This window comes from Rhipicephalus sanguineus, unplaced genomic scaffold (genome assembly GCF_013339695.2).
Source record: "Rhipicephalus sanguineus isolate Rsan-2018 unplaced genomic scaffold, BIME_Rsan_1.4 Seq572, whole genome shotgun sequence".
NCBI classification, from domain to species: Eukaryota; Metazoa; Arthropoda; class Arachnida; order Ixodida; family Ixodidae; genus Rhipicephalus; species Rhipicephalus sanguineus.
The window spans coordinates 1-20003 of record NW_023615534.1 but is presented as its reverse complement, the minus strand read 5'-3'; the positions used below and the strand labels follow the sequence as shown (position 1 = coordinate 20003).

At 48.8% G+C, this 20003-nt stretch overlaps 2 protein-coding genes across 2 annotated transcripts; one reads left to right on the top strand and one right to left on the bottom strand.

Moving 5' to 3' along the window:
* Positions 1 to 809: 809 nt before the first annotated feature.
* On the top strand, positions 810 to 1844 carry LOC119377822 (uncharacterized). Its single transcript, XM_037647128.1, has one exon. It carries the CDS (start codon positions 810 to 812, stop codon positions 1842 to 1844), a length of 1035 nt encoding a protein of 344 aa, XP_037503056.1.
* Positions 1845 to 11243: 9399 nt separating this feature from the next.
* LOC119377821 (uncharacterized) lies at positions 11244 to 15590 on the bottom strand (the record flags this gene model as incomplete). The annotated part of the gene is made up of 2 exons (XM_037647127.2): positions 11244 to 11912; positions 15396 to 15590. Coding segments are annotated over 2 exons (462 nt in total), but the record flags the coding sequence as incomplete, so codon positions are not given.
* Between the last annotated feature and the right edge of the window lie 4413 nt (positions 15591 to 20003).

Here is a 20003-nt window from a genome sequence, read left to right as displayed (position 1 = left end):
CTGAAAACGTTGCTAATTAGAAAGGCTTAATTACAATAGTCCTACTTCGCACTATCATCATTAGCATTGTCCTATTCAGCGAGGTCATAGAGCAAATTAATTAACACGACCTCCGTGAGTATGTTACTATAGTTGGGTACAACTTTAGAAGACAGGAGAGGACCCGCCCAGATGACCGAAGCGCAGCAGCCAATTGGCTCCGCGATTAAAGAAATAGTCCCGCTCGAAAAATTGTGACTGCTTCTAAAACTCGTATTTGTCGGTATAAATAAGATTTGTGTATCGTGACGAGCGCTTTGGTAAAGCTGTAATCATGGAAATTCTACAGCACATGCCGGATCGCGATAGAAAAGTAACTCCGTGCCTTCTACAACGCTGGGCGTCGTCTGCTACGGAGCAAGATTGACGGCACGGATGTGTAATTATAAAGCAATCGCTGGCTTAATAGCATAAAATTCGTATGTACTTTTAGTGTGTTTGCACAGGCTTATGTTTTTTTCAATGTGTCAGGCTGTTTTTTTTTTCGGTTGCGAACCTACAATCTCGTCAATTCGCGCACGTTGGCTCACGGCATTCCGTGCCAGTTTTCCGCCATGGAGCCCAGTGAGGTGACATCGGAACGCGATCCTTTTTTGCCGTACAAGCCTTGTGTCATCTGGATGGCCACACCACCAAGGAGCCTCGGCAAGAACAAGAGCTGCCACATCCTGAACAGCGATTCACGCAACACGATCTTCCACTGCTACACGTGTTGGCGCAACAGGGAGCCTGAACGCAGCATGTAGGACACGAGCAAGTTTGTCGCCGACATGCTTGGTGTCGGTCGAAGGACTGTGTTCAGGGTTAGGGAGGAAGTTAAAGCTCAGGATTTTTCGGGTGGCAAACTGACGACGCCCTCGCGAAAGCGCCCACGCAATGCGGAGAAGACAAGACGCAGCGCGAAGTTTGACAGCTTCACGTTGTGCGCGCTGAGGTCAAGTGTGCACGATTTCTTTCTCCGCAACGAGATACCGACGGTCGAGGAGATAACTGCCGAGTTCTCGGAGCGTATGGAACACCCACCACTAAGGCGTTGTACTGTGCGTCGCCTTCTTGCCGAGATCGGCTTCAAGCATGAAAAGAGAAGCCGCAACTCGCTGCTTATCGACCGGGATGACATCACCGATTGGCGGAATCGCTACCTCCGGGACATGGTGCGTTACCGGGCGGAAGGCCGAAAGATCTTCTACCTGGACGAGACATGGGTGACGTCGGGACACACTCGGTCGATCGTGTGGACAGACACCGTGGTGCAGAAGCGCGGACGCCTGTTTGCTCGAGCAAATGGCCTGACTACGGGCCTAAAACGACCTTCTGGGAAACGTCAGCGCCTGATCGTGAGGCACTTCGGCAGCGAGGATGGCTTCGTCGACGGTTGCTTGCATGTATTCCGAGGCCGAAAGACAGGCGACTACCACCAGGAAATGGACGGCAATTACTTTGAGGGCTGGTGCAATGTCGTTCTGCAGAAGTTGCCAGCTGGTAGCGTCATTGTTTTAGACAATGCACCTTACCATAGCCGGCGAGAAGAGAAACTGCCGACGACGGCCTGGAAGAAGGAAGAGATACAGGAGTGGCTGACAAGCAAGAACATCACCTACGGTAAAAGGATTATAAAGAAGCAGCTGCTTGAGCTGGTGGCATCTGTAAAGTCACGCTTTCTGAGCTACACCGTAGACAACACAGCTGTAAGGGCCGGTTGCATTGTACTCAGGCTCCCGCCGTACCGCTGCGAATTTAATCCCATTGAGCTTGTGTGGGCCAAAATCAAAAAATGGCATCGCTGCGGACAACAGAGACTTTAAGCTGTCTACGGTCGACGCCATCTTGAGAGATAAAATCAAGCAGGTAACGGCGGAAAATTCTGATGTTCTATAAAGGCGCGTTTACACTAGAGCGACACGACACCGATTTCGGTCTGCCGACTGTCGCCGGGAGTGTTTTGTCGTCGTCCTATCTACACTGCTACGACGCCAACAGTCGGCCGATCGTCTAGGAAAAACGCCGTCCACGTCTTATCGTGCTCTCAGCTTCTCGTCGGCCGATTCTCTTGTCACACAGAAAATGCGCACAGCGACACCGACTAAGCTTGCTCGCAAAAGTTGAAAACGGGGGACCACCTGCAGCTCATTTAGGCCGTCCTCCCTCCTCTACCATTGTCCATCTCGGTGTAGCGGCGCGGCGCCCGCCACCCCTTCCGGCGTCGGGGGACGCGGGTGCGGACAGACAAAAGGAAGCAAAGAAAAGACGTCGGAGGGGTGCGCGAGATGCCTATTGTCAAATGCCCGAGGGTGTAGAGGGGGATCTCCCCCAAGATTTCCCCCTTCGACGTTCGAAGCAACGACATGGGCAAATTTTCGCTCGGCCAAGGCGCGTTTACACTAGAGCAACACGACACCGACGCAGACACGAGGCAGACGCAGACGTTCGGCCGACGAGTCGCCGGCCGACGATGTCGCCGGACCGTCTGGTCATACTAGGCCGACGACGACCCCGACGCCTCCAAAGACAGCATGTCGTAGTAGTGTAACATGATGGCAGACCAAAAACACCAGCAAAACGCATCGGGAGACTGGTCGTCGGCAGGTCGTCGGGAGATCTGTGGCCGAGCGAAAGTTTGCCCATGTCGCTGCTTCGAACGTCGAAGGGGGAGATCTCCCTCGACATCCTCGGGCATTTCACATTGGGCATCTCACGCACCCCTCCAACGTCTTTTCTTTGCTTCCCTTTGTCTGTCCGCACCCCCGTTCCCCGACGCCGGAAGGGGTGGCGGGGGCCGCGCCTCTACACCGAGAGTGACAATGGTAGAGAAGGGAGGATGGCCTAAATGCGCAGTATGTGGTCCCCCGTTTTCAACTTTTGCGCGCAAGTTTCAAGTTTCAAGTTTTGCGCGCAAGTCGGTGTCGCTGTGCGCACCTTCTGTGTGACAAGCGAATCGGCCGACGAAAGGCTGGGAGCACGATAAGACGCGGACGGCGTCTTTCACAGACGATCTGCCGACTGTTGGCGTCGTTGCAGTGTAAATAGGACGACGACATGACAAAAGACACTCCTGGCGACAGTCGGCAAACCGAAATCGGTGTCGTGTCGTTTTAGTGTAAACGCGCCTCCACAGATCTCCCGACAACCTGCCGATGGCAGGTCTGCCGATGCGTTTTGCTGATGTTTTTGGAGGCGTCTGCGTCGTCGTCAGCCTAGTGTGACCAGACGGTCCGGCGACATCGACGGTGGGCGACTCGTCGGCCGACCGTCCGTGTCTGCCTCGTGTCTGCGTCGGTGTCGTGTCGCTCTAGTGTAAACGCGCCTTAACGAGCATTGACATCGCACGGCACGCTGGCCTCAAGCTATTCGCCTCCATCGAAATGTGACCGCCGCGGTCGGTCGCGACCTTCGGGTCAGCAGCCGAGCACCATAACCTGTGCTCCACCGCGGCGGAAAGCCACTCGCGGATATTAACCTCCACACTAAATGGCAAGTAAACCTTCGCGCTAAATAACACGTATACGTGAGGTTCCTAAACGATACTTGAAATACGTGGCGCAAGGTTGCAACTGAGAAGAAACAAGAAGAGACAGAAAGAACGCCAACTCACAACTAAGTTTATTTTCACGAAGCGTTCACAATATAAGGGCTCTTGGCGGACATGCGCAGAACATTTCCTTCACCGCACGTGCAGGCATGAACAGACGAAGTTTAAAAAAATCGCAATCATGATATCTGGAAACCGGCAACAAACAGATGTATCCTAATGTAAAGACGTCGAAAAAAAACAAAAACAAACACAAATCTGCGCGAAGGTCGAGGAAGAAACCACAAAAAGACTGGCAGACACTACGTAGCCAACCATCTAAAGTACATCTAGATCCAACAATTGGAATTCACTACTATGCAGCAGAACTGGCGGCAGTCAGTTTGAGTTACTGAAGCCTTTCACATAAGGAAGAAAGGTGATTCTGCGTCAGCGTGCCGTACCAACACCGCAAACTCAAAACCAACCAACACCGCAAACTCAAACCAGTAGGCGCATCACGTCAAGCAGAAAACGTAACCACATATTCCTGAAAAAAAAAAAACTCTTAGTACAAACCCCGCAGAAGCAGCAATAAAACGTGTGAGGAATAGCGACGTACTGCACAATTAACTGAGACGTGTCTGGCATGTTATAGCACGCAGCGATTTGCGCGAACTTCGACGAGTACTTATAGTGGAAGGACAGCAACTTTTACCTCGCGTAGTCGCGTCAAAAATGTCGGCCGAAAGTTCTCTCTTTCGATTCGGTGTAACCAAGCCTTCCTTCGCAACTCGTTGCGCTTCCCAGACGGTATCTTGAACAGCTTTTTGCCTTCACTTCATTTGTTTCGGCATTCGAAAGTGCAGTAGAAGCCCATGGCAACCAACCGTGACGTCGGTCTTGTGTGCAAGGTATCTCAAAGCACAACGCACGCGGAATGGAAAGTGTGTATCCATAAAACACATTCGCTAGAAACAGCGAGCCCGCGCTTCGAGAGCAAAGATGGCAATCGCGAACGACTGTAAACAAACGAACGCTCCGAGCGGTCCCACGTGACGGCAGTTTGCCAATACCGACGTGGCGCCAGCCTCGGAGAGGGCAGAGGAGGAAGAAAAGAGAGGAGGCGCGCTTTTATGCACGTATGTCGCTACTTTACGAAGTTCCAGGGACTTTACCAACCTTCCCTGCCGCCCTGTCGTAAGCCAAAGAGAGCTGCTTCCTGGTCGGCGCATCCCTTTGTGCCTTGCGTCCCCATTGTCCGCGACCTCTGTCAATCGGTTTGGCTCGGTAGGAGGGGTAAAGGACACTCTAGCCCATCGCCAGATGGGCTATCTAGATGGGATATCTAGCCAGATGGGATATCTAGCCCATCGAAAACAACGCCGATGCCTGCACCGCATTCTCTGCGACACAGGCTCCTTTATGCTGTCGGGTTGGGATTTCCAAAGTCTCTGTTTATATAGGTTGAAACTCACCTGCCGCGCATACCCGCACACCATGGGTATGCAGGTATGTGCCGCACGCGCGTGACTGGTAGGTGTGCCCATATCGTGTCCTTATTACCACGCTGAGTACACTGGTGCCGAATACACTCGACTGGGAATTCACGATTCATGACGTATTTTTTCCACTTTACTGCTGAAGGCGAATTCCGAGCAAAGCGAAACAGCCTACATTTCTTATGGGATAGTCTTTTTAATGGTTTTGAATACCACGGTTTGTCCGCATCACCGCGAATTCTTACCGAGGGGACGTACTAGTCGATTAGATTATGAATTCGCTGTTTGAACAAAAGCCAGTTATCGTTAACGGATCTAGAAAGCGCCGACTGGCAGAAGTGTTCGTAAAATATTTGAAGTTCGCAGTTAATGGCGGTAAAGTCGGTCTTGTTATAGCCTCTGATGCATTTTTATAGGATGATTTTTGATATGGGTTAGATAGGAGGAATAAGGTAACATTGTGGTCACCTAGCTCAATCGGGAGTGTGACGGCCTAGACAAGAACAGGGTTAGAGACAAGACCTAGGTCAAATATGCTACTGCCTCGTGTGGGTAGGTGAACAGTTTGAACCAAGTTGAACAACAGGGTAAGCTGGAAGGAAGTGTTAGAAAATCTTGACGATGCTGTCAATTTCACCCAGTCAATATCGGGAAAGTTGAAATCACCGCAAAGTAGGTATTCGGTGTTTGGAAACCGTGAGGTGAGATCCGTAAGTACCGAGTGAAGGTCGTCGTTGAGCGAGGTCACAGTTTGAGGGACGGTAGCACGTAATGAGGATGACCGTTGAACCAGTTCTAAGCGATAACTTGATGCATACAGTTTCCTGTGTGCTCTTGATGGCAATCTGGCACGAGGTGAAACAGGACCGGATAAATATCAGCACACCACCACCCCTACGTGAGCTCCTATCGCACCTATAAATAAAGAACCTAGAGGCATCATGGAAAAGATCATGGTTTTCGATGTGAGATGTAAGCCATGATTCAGTGAAGATTGCTATGCCACTTTGATTATCGTAAAGAAAAGCCTCAGCGATTTTTTTTTTTTGGCAAGAAACTACGAATGCTTGAAAGAACAACAGATAAACCATGATGGTTAGCCTTGGCAGGAGTAGGGGGAGTATCGAAAAATGCGGGGAAGGAAGGCTTGCGTGGGGGGTGCAGTGATGGCTAAGACTGGAGCTCAATCACGGCGTCAGTATCTGAATGGTAGGTGGTATATTGCTTGTTTCCAACAATGAGCTTGTCGAACCTGATTTTGAAATATAAGTTCTTCTCCTGAGCGTAGTGGAAGGGCTTACGCCTAGCTAGGCGCACACGGCCGGAATAATCTTCGCGTGTAACAAAGGAAGTGTTTTTAAGCTTACCCCTGCACGAAATAGCAGTCCATTTCTCTTTTGAAATGGGTGTAGTTCACAATAATGGGGCGTTTTTTTATTGCCGTAGAAGCGGCCAACTCTGTGGGCCCGCTCAATACTTTTAGAGTCCAGTGTTACGCCACGTGTTTGACAGCAGAAGCAAATAATCTTAGACTCTGACTGCCCCGATGTTTCCCCGTCAGTGTCGGAAAGACCAAAGAAAATCAAATTACAACGGCGCAGCCGGTTCTCGGAATCATCGCATTTTTCCTTGAGGGCTTTTACTTCGGCATAAAGTTTTAGTATTGCGGGGTCGGCTACTGGGTTCTCGCCGGGGCAAAGGACTCGATGCGCCTCGACAGCTTTCTCTAACTTGTCGACACGTGCTACAAGACGGCTAACCAAGTTGTCAGTGTTTGACTGAGCTGCACTTATTAGGGCAAGTTCGGTTAGGACAGAAGATTGCGCTTGCTCGAGACGAGATATAGCGCCGTGAATAGTTTGGAGAATTGGACCGGGCTAGAGGCCGGGGTGACAGGGACGGGCTTGAGTTCAATGTCCCCCGATAGCATAAGCAGCAAGCAGAGACCACATGAGCATTTATGCACGCTGAACAAAGTAATATGTCAAAGCGTCGCTCCAACGGGCCAACAATCGAACAGGTCGTAGGGGCGCGACACCGTGAGCAGGCACCCGTCATATGTACGGGAGCAATAGCCAAGTGGCAAGTAACTAAGCCTGCGTTAGAAAAGGCATTAGCATGACTGGGTTTCCGACGGTGTCGTGCCCCGAGTGGCCTTCCAGTGTGGGCGGTATTTGTAGGCGCGGCTCCGATCCTGCGCACTGTGTTTCACGTAGTGGCCAGACGAACAACGGGTTGACGACCATGGACGGCGGGAGCAGGAGAGCATCGCTTTCTTGTTATGCTTGTTATGCACTGTTACGCATATTTAACCTGCGATCTCGTGCCCTATCATTGAAGCATCGGCCCATTTGGCCGATGTATTTGCCCACATGTGAGCGGAATTTCGTAAACTACTTGAGACCGGCAGCCAGTGAACTAGTTCCTATGCATTCTTCTCGTACGATTCTGCCCCCCTCTCTACCAGAGAACAAACCTTGGACAGCTTCCGAGGGGCGGAAAAAACAACACTGACACCGCAGGCGGATGCTACTTTTAAAGACGATAGTCTTTCTTGGGATACTTAAACGGAGAAATTTTGCTCTGTCCGTCTTTCTGTTTGTCGGCACGTCACTCGATTCAGCCACCCGGCCAAAGTTGAACCACTTGCTTACCGCCCACCCAGCTTGAACTGGTACGGCTGTTCATACTTGTGAACGTTGTCGATCAAAAAGTAAATATTACGCATATCTGAGGCGCAACATCACTAGGTAAGTATTAGGTGGTGTGTTCCTTTAATAGAAAATGCATACATACGTAATTCTAAAGACCCTAGTTTTTTAAGCTGCGCTGAAAATGCGATTTCGCTGAAACTTGCCTTCCTCCGTGCCCTCTGAACGAGCTCATTGTTGTGTTTCGGTTTCGGTTCTGTATTGCACTGTACGAATGCCATGGGGCGCCGCTTTGGCATTCCTGCTTTACCCAGGCGACGTGTACATAAAAGAGTGTGTGTAGAGTACACGTTGAGTGCGGACGTTTCTTCTGCTTCAGCGCTTCGCGCCAAACCGCGTGTTCGGGCTGGCTGGCGTCCCCGCCGGTCGCGTGGGTCACCGCCGGTCATCGCCGGTCTTCGCCTGCTGCTGCGCCGGGACTACCAGCCCGCAACACAGCACTCATGTTTCCCGACGTATTGCGAGATGGCGTCCATATCTCACGCAGCGCCTCTTCTATCGTCTTTAGACGACATTTGCAGCGAAGCACGCAGATACGCGGCCAATTTTTTTATGTAGTGCGATACTCTGTGTGTGTACGGAATTACCTGTTCTGCCTTCTTTTCCTGCTTGTTGCTCGATCCCTCGGGATGCTTTATTCTCTGCAGCAACTGCTCACACACGGAAGTAATTGTTAATGCCGGGTATATTAGAAAGAGAAATAATGGAGGCGTTTCTCATCAACAATACTGGTGACAGCTGTGTTACCGAACCATCCATCTGTCTCTCAAAAGACGAGATAGCGTTCCTCGAAGGCAATGTATGAGAAATTTTTTAAGTTTTTAAGTTTTAATTAGAAATGGCTAGCTTTTCGTACGATGACCAAACTTCTGCATGACAAAGCATCCTCGATCTACCGTTTATCTTTTCATTCTGTTTTTAAATTAGGTACATTATCATCTTTAAGCTGGCACGTTTAAATGACATTATTACCTTGTTTTCTGTGCTGAGTTGGGAGGAACACGCGCAGTAGCGTGCTGTAACGAGGTGCTGGAATGTGCGCACTAAAATGTCACGCAGTGATAATTTGTGATTGCAAAAACACAACTTGAATATTTTACGTTTTTAGTCGCATACAAAAGTGCACCGCACATGCCCCCATGCTGATTACTAGGCATCAAGTCAGTGCATATACAGTCTATACGAAGACAAAAGAAAAACACTAATAACTATACACAAGTTCACAGATCGTACCTTTCGTCCTCCGGGATCCGAAAGAATTTTATGCCGGTGTGGCGTGAAGAATTTCGACACCACTCAGCACAGCACGATTTGTGATGAGGGCGCGAATCCATTCGTGCGTCTGTTTCGCTGAAGCTTGCAAGAGTTTCGCTGAAACAACTACGGGGGTAAAATCGACCTTTGGGACACTGCAGGCCATAGCATACATGGGCGCGCGACAAGAAACGCCTCTTTTTCGCCGTGAGAGATAGGACAGCGCAGTTCCCGTTGTCCACTGCAGGTGGCGCTCGTATTTTCGCCATCTCGAACGGCAACCTTTAGTTTCACTTGCGTATTAAAAACTCAGGAGTTAATAAGTAACTTGGTAATAAATATAAATTGGTAGAGCAACGTTCATTTATGCTCGTAGGTAGTACAGCGCGCAAACATTAGGATCGCTGTGGTCACGGGACAGAAAGACCGCGAAGTTTCATCCCCCTGGCTTAGTTGGTAGTTCACCACTGGCCCCTTTTGTACATGTGTCTTTCGTCTCGTCTTTCGTGCTGGTTAACTCCACATGTTGAAACGTTGGCTCCACTGACACCCCGCATTCCAAGGATTTTTCATACTTCCAAACAGTGTCATAAGTTTCATGAAAAAAAAAAGAATACACAACATTTTCTTAACTGTGGAAAGGTTGTTCGTCTTTGGTTGAATCATCGTTTTTCTGAAACGCATTCTGGCTGGGATCAGAGGCTTCTTTCTGTTTGCCAACAAGTAAAGCTTAGCATTCTTTCATAGGTTGTAAATTACAACTTTGAGCGCTATAAAGTGGTGGCTTACGGGACAGCCCCAAAGCATGTGAAAAAACCTGTGCATCGTGGCCCACAGGGCTTGCAAATTACCACTACGCAGCAGTGGGATGCCAGACTGCTCAGCTCCGACCCTGCCGTGCAGGTCTGGATTACGGGGCGGGCAGAGGCAGCCGCCAAGGAGCAGGGGCTCCTGGCCGACTAACCGTCGTCGCCTCCCACAATCGAGGAAACTATTGGTTTTCATTAAAAAGGTTTTGTTCTCTCTCTCTCTCTGGTGGTTTACGGGACCTTAAGGGTTCCTTCCTGGCTTTAGAAGCGGCACCACTATGGCCAACTTTCAAGGTTTAGGCAGAAGTATAGTGAACTAAAATACTCTAATACGCTCTAGTTCCCTATAGGCAGAAGGTATTATACTGCAGTAGTAGTAGAACTTTGGTAGTAGACTATAGTGTACGACACGTGACCCAACGGCTGTATATTTACGGTTGTTTTGTTGATGTTGTTGCACAGTTATTAAGTTGAACCTAGAAAACGGTGCGTTATAATGTTCTCTGACAAATCCGCAGAAGGGCAGCCACTGCTTGTCTTATTCGACTTTTATCGTTTCGAAAATCTTGCCTCGTAGAAATCTGGGCAAAGCCCGCTGTGGGCATGTTCGCATGTTAGTATATAGAAAATGCCCACGCGCAAATAATGGTCTTCGAACACTTTTTTGTTGTCCTCCTTCAACGCTAAATAAATGTAAAATATGTGATGAAACATGCGTTTTGTTCCTCAAAGCACATTACTTCAACTGTTATTGTGAATCGGACCTTTCCTATGTGCCTGCTGAAAACATTTCCCCTGCCGTTTTGAAATTGCTAGATTCCCGGTTTTTGTTTTGCGTTGCTGCATGCACTTATTTGTTCGATGCTGCTACAAGCGTATGCACTGAGCATTTCTTGCCATGCCGCTGCTTGTGTATGGCGGGGAAGTGGGGCTAGTCAAGTTGCCGTTACGCAGCGTTTATGCTCCCACGGTCGTTGTTTATGCATGTTGCGTAGTTGTGGTTCAATTCAGTTAAAAAATATTGAAATATTTATTTCTGTCTTCATGATTACAAAAGAGAAAGCAGACGCAAGGAAAAAAGCCGCGTGGAGAAGCTTGAAGAAGAAACCTCGTTCGACTCGGCATCGCTACATTTTGGCAGGGAACAGTTTAGACATGACCAGCGTACAAAAAATGGGCACATTTTAAACGCACATTTTTGTAAGTTAAAAGGATACGGAACGAATCAATGCCAGAAATACAAACTCTAGAATGTACTGCACGAGACTGATGATTTCCAGATATATGGTAACAAAAGCACAATGAGACAGTGTTCAATTAGGTACACACATACAAAAACATGTCGAGCTAAGTATATCCATGAGGATCGTTGTTCGGGAAGTTAAGACCGGCAAAAAAAGATATGTAGCATGAAGTGCACCCAGCTGGCTATCACGCTGCCTCCCGCGTCACGAGATAAAGGAATCTTCCACACAATGCTACAACGAGCAGTTACTATAATATAAACGTTAAATTACAGTCAATACCATTTTACAATATGTCCATGTTGCACCTGACCGCAATGGGCCTGATTACACGTGTGTCATGCGATTGATCCGTTCCTTACAGCTTCCTAAAAGAGCGTTTTTTTCTATACTTTTTTACTTAAATCAGCTGAATTTTTCGGCGTGCACGTCCCGAGATAAATTACCGCACAATTTAAAGTCGAGCAGAAGTGTGGGAGGGAGAAAAACAAGAAAGAACTCCATAGGGAACGCAATTCTCTTTCTTTGCTACTGCACAGCATTCACATTCAGTAGTTGAGCAATGGATTGTGAGATTACTAATGACTTCTCGCAGAAAGAATGGATGTCGCTGCTTTTACGACGCCGGCGGTAATTTCTTCAGGTGTCATCACTTCGGCGCCGCTCTCCGTTCTTGTGTCGACCACGTCACTGATCTTGAGGAAGGAGCGTAAGCGCTGGAGCACCTCGTCGCCGAGTCGGCCAAGTTGAAGCTGCTCGGAAGTCAGGTCCTGCGCGGCGCTTACAGCAACTCCGTTGTTGCCAACCACTCTCGTGCCTCTTATGATGCCGACAAGGCGCCAGAACTGCATCAACACACATAGATTGTTGTTGTAAAGTGCATCTCTAATCACTTCCCGGGCACACGTCATTGTGCCACGGCTGTTTCAACACTACACGATGTCAGTTTTCTGCGTCATTGCTCTACCAGAAATGTCATATCAGGCTTCAAACTCCTGATCCAAGTTAAATGGTACGCGCAATATAACGTGGAATGGTGAGCTGATGTGAAGCGGAGATCGGGCCCCAGTAATATAAATTATTGGATGTGCGGGGATTAAATACACACATTTATCTGATATTTTGGTTAATGCCATATACTGCGACTATTTGGCAGAGTTGTCACGTGATATCAATAATTAGTATCAAGGAATGTAAATGTAAAAATGAAATTCCAGGCCTGTGTGGAACACGCAACACATTAATAGCAAAAAACGCCAGGCCTGCGCGGAAAGCGCAGCACAGTCACAGCAAAAGCTGGAAGAGCGGCATTTCTAGAGCCCGTTATAAACTCTCTTGTGGCTACTAATACAAGTACATTAGCAACGTACCCACTACGCCACAGATCATAATTTTTGGGAAGTTGGGAAGCATCCACCACGACATTTTCTTTATTCTGCGAAGAAGCAAGATACCATCTGTAAGGCATTATGTGCACTTTGTTGGTGCGACGGTTGATGGGGATGAAGAATTGTGGCTGAGCTGTTTGTAATGGGTTGGAAGCTTTAAACGACCCACTAGTTACGTAATTCATATTGTGTCACGCCCGGTCGTTATTTAACTTTCCCACCACGCTTTATAACATACGTTAACCGGAGAAACGGAGAGGGAGAGAGAGAGAGTTAACTTTATTGAGAGCCTGAGGATATGGATCATGAGAGCCTTATGGGCTTCCTTGGAAACCAGTAGAAGTGCACTTGCGAGGAACCCACTACGCTATAAATCACGATAATTTTTGTGAAATAGGGAAGCAGCCACTACGCAATTTTTCGTCATTCTGCGGAGAACCGTGGTTCTCGCTAAACACCTCTAAGACATTATGTGCACTTTGTTGATGCTGTGGGTGATGACGATGAATTATCGCAGAGGCCATTGTAATGGGTTGGAAACATTCAACAACCCACTCGTTGCGCAATTCGCATTGTGTGTCGCCCGGTTACAGAATTCGCGTTTGTGTGACGCCTGGTTGTTATTTTGCTCTTCGACCAGACTACATTACATATGCTAATGTTTTTCCTTTCCGACATGAAGGCTGCATATGGTTTTTTGCAAGGCAGTTTCAAGCACCGGTATGGCTCCGAGGCAGAACACTGGGCTCCCACGCAGAGGGCCCAGGTTCGAACCTCGTTCCATCCTGGATATTTGTTCTTATTTCCTTTTGTTTACTTCGTGCGATAGCGGTTACGGACACAGGCGGCGGCGGCGGCGGACAACTACGGCGCCAAAAACGGCTGCTGAAATGATCTCATAACAGCTTTCGCTGTAAAACTCGAAGAGTGGCCTTTCTAGAGCCCGTTGTAAACTCTCTTGGTGTGACTACTGCGAGTACAGTTGCAAGGTGCCCACTAGGCCATAAATCATAATTTTGGGAAGTAGGGAAATACCCACTCGGTCATTATTCATAATTCTGCGGAGAAGCGAGGAGCCCGTTGTAAGGTTTTATGTGCAGGAAAAACTAGGATGGCGCAAGGAGGACGAAGCTAAGACACGAACGGGAGCCATACCGGTTTTTCCTCAAGTAATGAACCAACTAGCTCAGCAAGAAGCCCTGTTCTTTTATGGGCACTTTGTTAATTGTGCCTGAAGATGATAAAGAATTATGGCTGATCCGTTTGTAATAGGTGGGAAACTTTAATTAAACAACCCATTCATTGCTCAAATCGCATCGTGCGACGCCTGTTTGTCGTTTACTCTCATTACCCACGCTATATTACGTCTGTTAAAACGATTCCTTGCTCGACATGAAGCATGTATGGTGTTTTTGGGACGAAGTTCCAAGCACCGGCGTGGCGCTGTGATAGAATACTCGACTGCCACGCAGAGGTCCTGGAATCAAATCTCACTCGATCCTGGATATTTTTTGTCAATGTACGCGATAGCGGTTACAGCGGACAACAACTGCCACCTAAATCAGCTGTTGTGATTGTTTGGCTGCCGTGAAATTCCGAGAAAACTGCCGAAAAATTCAGATACCCACCCGCTCCCCGCCCAAGCAAGTTGAAATAACCGCGAAGTGGATGGGCACCGCAATTCATCTGTTCCCGCCGAAAAAAAAAAAATAAACGGAGCGCAGACGGTCTTCCTCACGATTACTGTGGCTCTGGTTCGCGGCTCGGTGCATTACAATGCCAAACCGCTCCTTCCTCCAACTGCACTTACTCGCATAATGATCACACTCTCCTTAAAATAAATTGTTGCGTAGTTAGGAGTAAAATTATTACGTGGGCGACTTCTCCGCGAGAAAAAAACTTTTACGTTATGTAGGTGCTACACAGTGCCCCACGGTTTACCCCCTAAACCCCGATATTTGCATTCGTCGACGTCTGAGGCCACGCTGCGCTCAGTGCGAAATTGGTTGCCGGGACTGGGAGCGTCATCGCTGGTGACATCGTTGCAGACCCACCCTACGGAAGAAAAAACCGGGCAGCGTTGCCTCGTGCATATTCGTACCGCCCGACCAGCACAATGCGGTTTTTAAGCAGCTGCTGTGCCACACCTTCTTAATCTAGTACCGGTACGACCGATGAGGACATTGGCTCCAACGCCTGGCAAGCGAGCGCTTTGGCGATTATCTACGGATGCCCTGGCGTCTTCGAGTGATAACGATCCGGCCGTCTCTATCATCACGATTGGCGCAGTGCCAGACCGCCGTGGCGCACAGATACCCAAACGTTTGAACAGTAGAAAGCGCGTTGTTCTCATTTTCTCCGTGCCATTTATTGAGCCGGATCTTCTTTGCCACTGTGCAGAAATGCGTAATCGACCTGACACCGCCAAACCAATAATGCCCAATGGCGCATGCGCTTACAATAGGGCTGCTAGGCATTGGATTCTTAGACTGGATGTGGCATGCCACTGTTCCCTGGACGCAGTGCACGATCAGGGTGCGGAGCGAAGGAGTGAGTGGAATGGGGAAGGGGGAGTCTTTTTTGCAAGTTCGCGAGTAGGCTAAAAGAAGAAACGGAAAAAACTAAGGCAAGTAACATAGTGTCGTAAAAACGAGCGTGAAAGATGATTTCGTGCAGCTTCGCTAGAATTTGCGATAAAGAAACGAGAAATAAAAAAATGGCTTTTCCAGCTGCAACGCGTGCACAAACTTATGCGAAATCGCAAATAAGAACCATTTAAGAAGTACTACAAGAGCTCTGAAATGGGCTTTCCCACGTCACGTGACGGCATAATTGGCGTAAGGCATACGCTTTGAAGCATTCACTGACGTGGCCGTCAGTACCTTCCAAGCTGTAGATGTATACTGTCGAGAGTGCAACAGTAAGGTACAGTACACGTACTTCGTGTCGAATTCGTTGAACACCTTCCCTTATTCTCTTCTCAGCCTCATCTTGACTCAGAGAACCGGTGCGCTGTACAATGTCCGCCAGGAGCGGGTGCCAATGGACAAGTTCGAATGCAATGGCTGCACGTCTCAGCTCACTTCCCAGGACAAACGCAGCGGCGTTGTGCAGCAGGTCACAATTTCTCCGGAGCTGCGATCAACAAAATGAAACGTTAGTGCAATTGGTAGGTATATTCTTGCCGTACAAAAATGGTTAAGAGGTGAGAGTAGGAGAGACAGCGAAAACATCAATCGTCACAGCCCAAGATTAGCACTCAAATAAAAGAGGGTATGGGGGCTCAGCACATTACGCTGCTTATCGTAGCTGTCAGGACACGTATTGGCCGCGAGATCGAGCAGAGTCGGCTCCTAGCGGCGAGCGGACGAAACCCCGTGGTGTGGATGGCTCCTTGCGTCATCTTCTAGCCACACTGTGTTCGCATGTGTGCGTACGTCCTACACGTCCTCAGATTACAGCTTTTTCCGTTGTGCTAGCACAGTAGCAAACGCTTGTACTTATGCCTACTACGATATACATAATCATTTCGCCTTGAGACTTGTATGCACTCTAATAAGCGAGTGCAGGCACGTGTCTGTATGGCGCTAGGTCTAACCATCGCACCGTCCATTCACAAAAATCATTTCAATGTGCGTACAACTTTGACGTTCAAGCACATCACAAAGTGCATTTGGCGTCGTCCTAAACGAAAAAAAAAAGGTACTAAATGTCGAGGTGTGGATGCAGAATTTTAGCGACACCATCTCGTGAAGTGTTGGCGATTGGGAAATCCTTGTGACACTGCAAAGCATGAACTAGCGTCTGTAGAGGCCGCTTAGCGGTAAAAAAGATCTGACGCCACGCATTTCTATAGCGGTACGCATATTCATACAGACAGAAAAGCAGAGTGAACAAAGTTCTACTTCATCTGATTACGCAGAAATACAGGTTCACTTAAGTGGACTCATTTGCGCAACACTATTTATATTGTGGCATAGGCAAAACACAATTAAAACAGGTGCAAACAAAGCAAGAAAAAACGTCGAGCACAGTACAATACACGAATGTGACCGAAGGCCAGTACATCACTGATTGGCAGATTGTGCTCCTCTCACACGTAATAGGAACGTTAGGCTGGTTTCATGCACTAATTTGGCAATGGAGGGCGTATACATCACCATTAGGCTGCGGTCAACGCGCTTTATTCGCCGACAACTGTTTCAAAGAGTAAATTTGTATACGCGCCGCCATCCGCCTATCCACACAAACCCGGAGACGGTGCTGTGACCTATAGCCCGATCTCGCGGTGAATAGCACATTGCAACCAACAAATACAGCGCCTGCTGCTAAAACGACTATTAATTTAGGGCGAACCTGTGCCGTCAACTCAAGGCACACAACTTTTTCATGGGATGTCCCACGCTAGCTAGTCCCAACATTGTCCACTTCTTCTTTACACATGTAGTCGCGTGCCGGTCCCTGAGCCTCCAGTCTTCTTTTTCAGCACGTGGTGTGGTGGCACGCGCAGTCAGGCGTTGCAATGCGCGTTTGGCGTGCCAGTTGTGTGGCGGAATTTACAAAAGCAGGAAGCGGCGTGCGTCTTCAGAGGCTGTCGAACTTGTGGCATTAATCCGCCTCTGGAAACGCATCGTCGCTATACGTACAGATGGCCAGCAGCATTGAAGAGTAGGAGTGATCTGGTGTTTCAGCACATACACCATTTCCTTCGTTCAGTGCCTTTCGTAGTGCGGTTTCATTCGTACTACATGTATGACGTCTGGGTGATACCTGCGTCGTGTTAGCGCACTTGACCTTCAGGGATTACCTCGTAATTAAAGGGACTTAACCGGCGAAGTACTTTGTAAGGGCCGAAATAGCGCCGCATCAGCTTTTCAGATAGGCCACGTACAGGCGTCCACGCCTACACTTTGTCTCCGGGGTTGTACTGTACATCCCTTCTCCTTAACTATCTATAGCGTTTGCGTCGACGCCCTGCAGTTGAATAATACGGTGCCTTCATAGGCGTGCGCAGGGTTGCCCATCAGGGGGGGGGGGGGGGGGGCAAAGGTTCATCGCAGCCCCCCCCCCCTACTAAGTCAGTGTATGGGGCAGATTTCGCCCCCCCCCCCTATTAGGTGAGTAGAAGGGTCAATGTATGGACCAGATTTTGCGCCCCCCTCTTATGTGATTAGGGGGGGGGGGCGCCCCCCCCCTGCCCCCCCTGTGCGCACGCCTATGGGTGTCTTGCCAACTGTCATGCCTCTGTCTCTGTCTACAGTCTCTGTCTCCCAACAAGCTTTCGTACCTGTGATTTCACATAAATTCTAGGTCATGCAAGCTGCGCATGCGTGATCTAGAATATGTATTGCGTGTATTTTTGTGCACTCTTAAATATAAGCTTATTAATTGCCACCAGCGTGTTTCATGTTTTCTGCTTGTCCTTGTCTTGTGTGCTTTGTGGTTCAGTGACTGAATAGGTGCTTTACTAACAAGAGGTTACTTGCATAATGCAGGCACGGGACGTCTCTTATTTCAGAAATATGTAATCTGGTATCTTTAAACCGTACAGGGTGAAGGTGGTCACTGCTCCATGAACTCTCGGTCACCTTTGAGTGCGAGCACCTGCAGTGACTGAGTTGCATCGACCATAGAGGCAATGGCCACAAGTAGCATCGTCGGATGGAGCACAGACTGCCATATGCACTTACCATGCACGCCGAATTTCGTTGTGGGCATCTTGTCTACTGGCATCGCGCAAAAGCTCTCTAGCATCCTTGGATGCCTTAAACAGCAGGAAGTGAGTATCATAGCAGAGTAAAATCGAGCGTGTGAACATAAAGAAGCACATCCATGCACCGCTCACCATCAGACCTTGGTATTTCATCTTATGAAAACTAGCAAGCATTCACAAAGAGCTTCACCTGCAGTGAGTGACTGTCATTGCAACATGAACTGATACCTTAATGTCAGCTGGTGTTTTTGCAAGACATTTGTGATTTGTCGTTGCAGAAATGATGCCATATTATTTCAAGTGACCACAACATAACCAGTTCATTTCAGTCAGTGCTTCCCTCATTCTATTTCAAGGCCTTTGAGAATTGATGGTTATGACCTCGAGGTTTAGGTAGACGCCCACCTCACTAGGCCATGTCAGTGTTTTTCTCCTTTTGCACATTTCTCATGTCGCATTTTTACTTGTGCATTGTGAATTTTTCCCTATTTTACTTAATATGTCACACCGATCTGTTAGTACAGTGAATATTCTTACTGGCCATGGCAGTCGCACTTTTGATGGAGTTGAAAATGCTGGAGGCCACTGTACTGTGTGATGTCGGTGCACATGAAAGAACCTCTGATGTTTGAAATTTCCAGAGCCCTCCATTACGGAATGCCTTATAATCATAGGGATTTTGGCACGTAACGCCCCAGAAATTAATATAGTACTGATGGTATGCGTTTAACGTTGAGGCAGTAACGCGTTTATTAGAAGATTGCAGCAGCTGAAGCGATCAGCGGTCCAAGCCGAGCAAGCGCGAGCACCAACAACAACCGTCTTCGTCTTCTTCTTTCGCTGGCGTTCTTGTCTGCGCCCTACCATGTTACAAATCACTCCCCCGCGGAAAAGGAGCCATCCTGGCGACCTAAGGAACAGGTACAACTGGTGGGTCATAGTGCGGCTTCAGTCGATCGACGTGAACAGTCTCGCGGCCGCGACGACGGCGGTCCGTAGTTTCCCGGCTTGGGAAACTCGGCGACGGCGCGGAGCTTCGCGGGGTCGGGTAGAACACCGTCCTTGCTGACAACATGCCCCAAGATGGTGAGCTTCCGGGCGGCAAAATGGCACTTTTTCAAATTCAGTTGGAGGCCAGCATGTGTGAGGCATTCTAGGACACTTGCGAGGCGCAGAATATGGGTATCGAAGTCCTTTGAAAAAACGACGACGTCGTCCAGATAGCAAAGGCACGTCTGCCACTTGAGACCTCGAAGTGTGTTGTCCATAAGACGCTCGAAAGTGGCAGGGGCGTTGCAAAGGCCGAACGGCATCACGTTAAACTCGTACAAGCCGTCGGGAGTCACGAACGCAGTTTTGGGGCGATCAGCTTCATCCATAGGTACCTGCCAGTAACCCGATCGAAGATCCAGTGATGAAAAGAACTCTGCCCCTTGCAAACAGTCGAGAGCGTCGTCGATTCTGGGGAGCGGATAAACATCTTTGCGCGTGATCTTGTTAAGGCGCCTATAATCAACACAGAATCGGATGCTACCGTCCTTCTTTTTAACGAGCACCACAGGGGAGGCCCAAGGGCTGTGGGACGGCTGTATGACGCCACGATTAAGCATATCGATCACCTGGTCGTCAATAACTCGGCGTTCAGCGTGAGAGACCCGGTATGGACGCTGGCGCAGGGGTGCATGGGTGCCGGTGTCAATATGATGAACGATTGCAGATGTTCGGCCCAAAGTGGGTTGCTTGTAGTCGAAAGACGTCCGAAAGCTGTCGAGGAGCTTCAAAAGTTGGGTCCGTTGAGCAACAGGAAGTTCCGAATCAATTGATGGAAGGAAGAC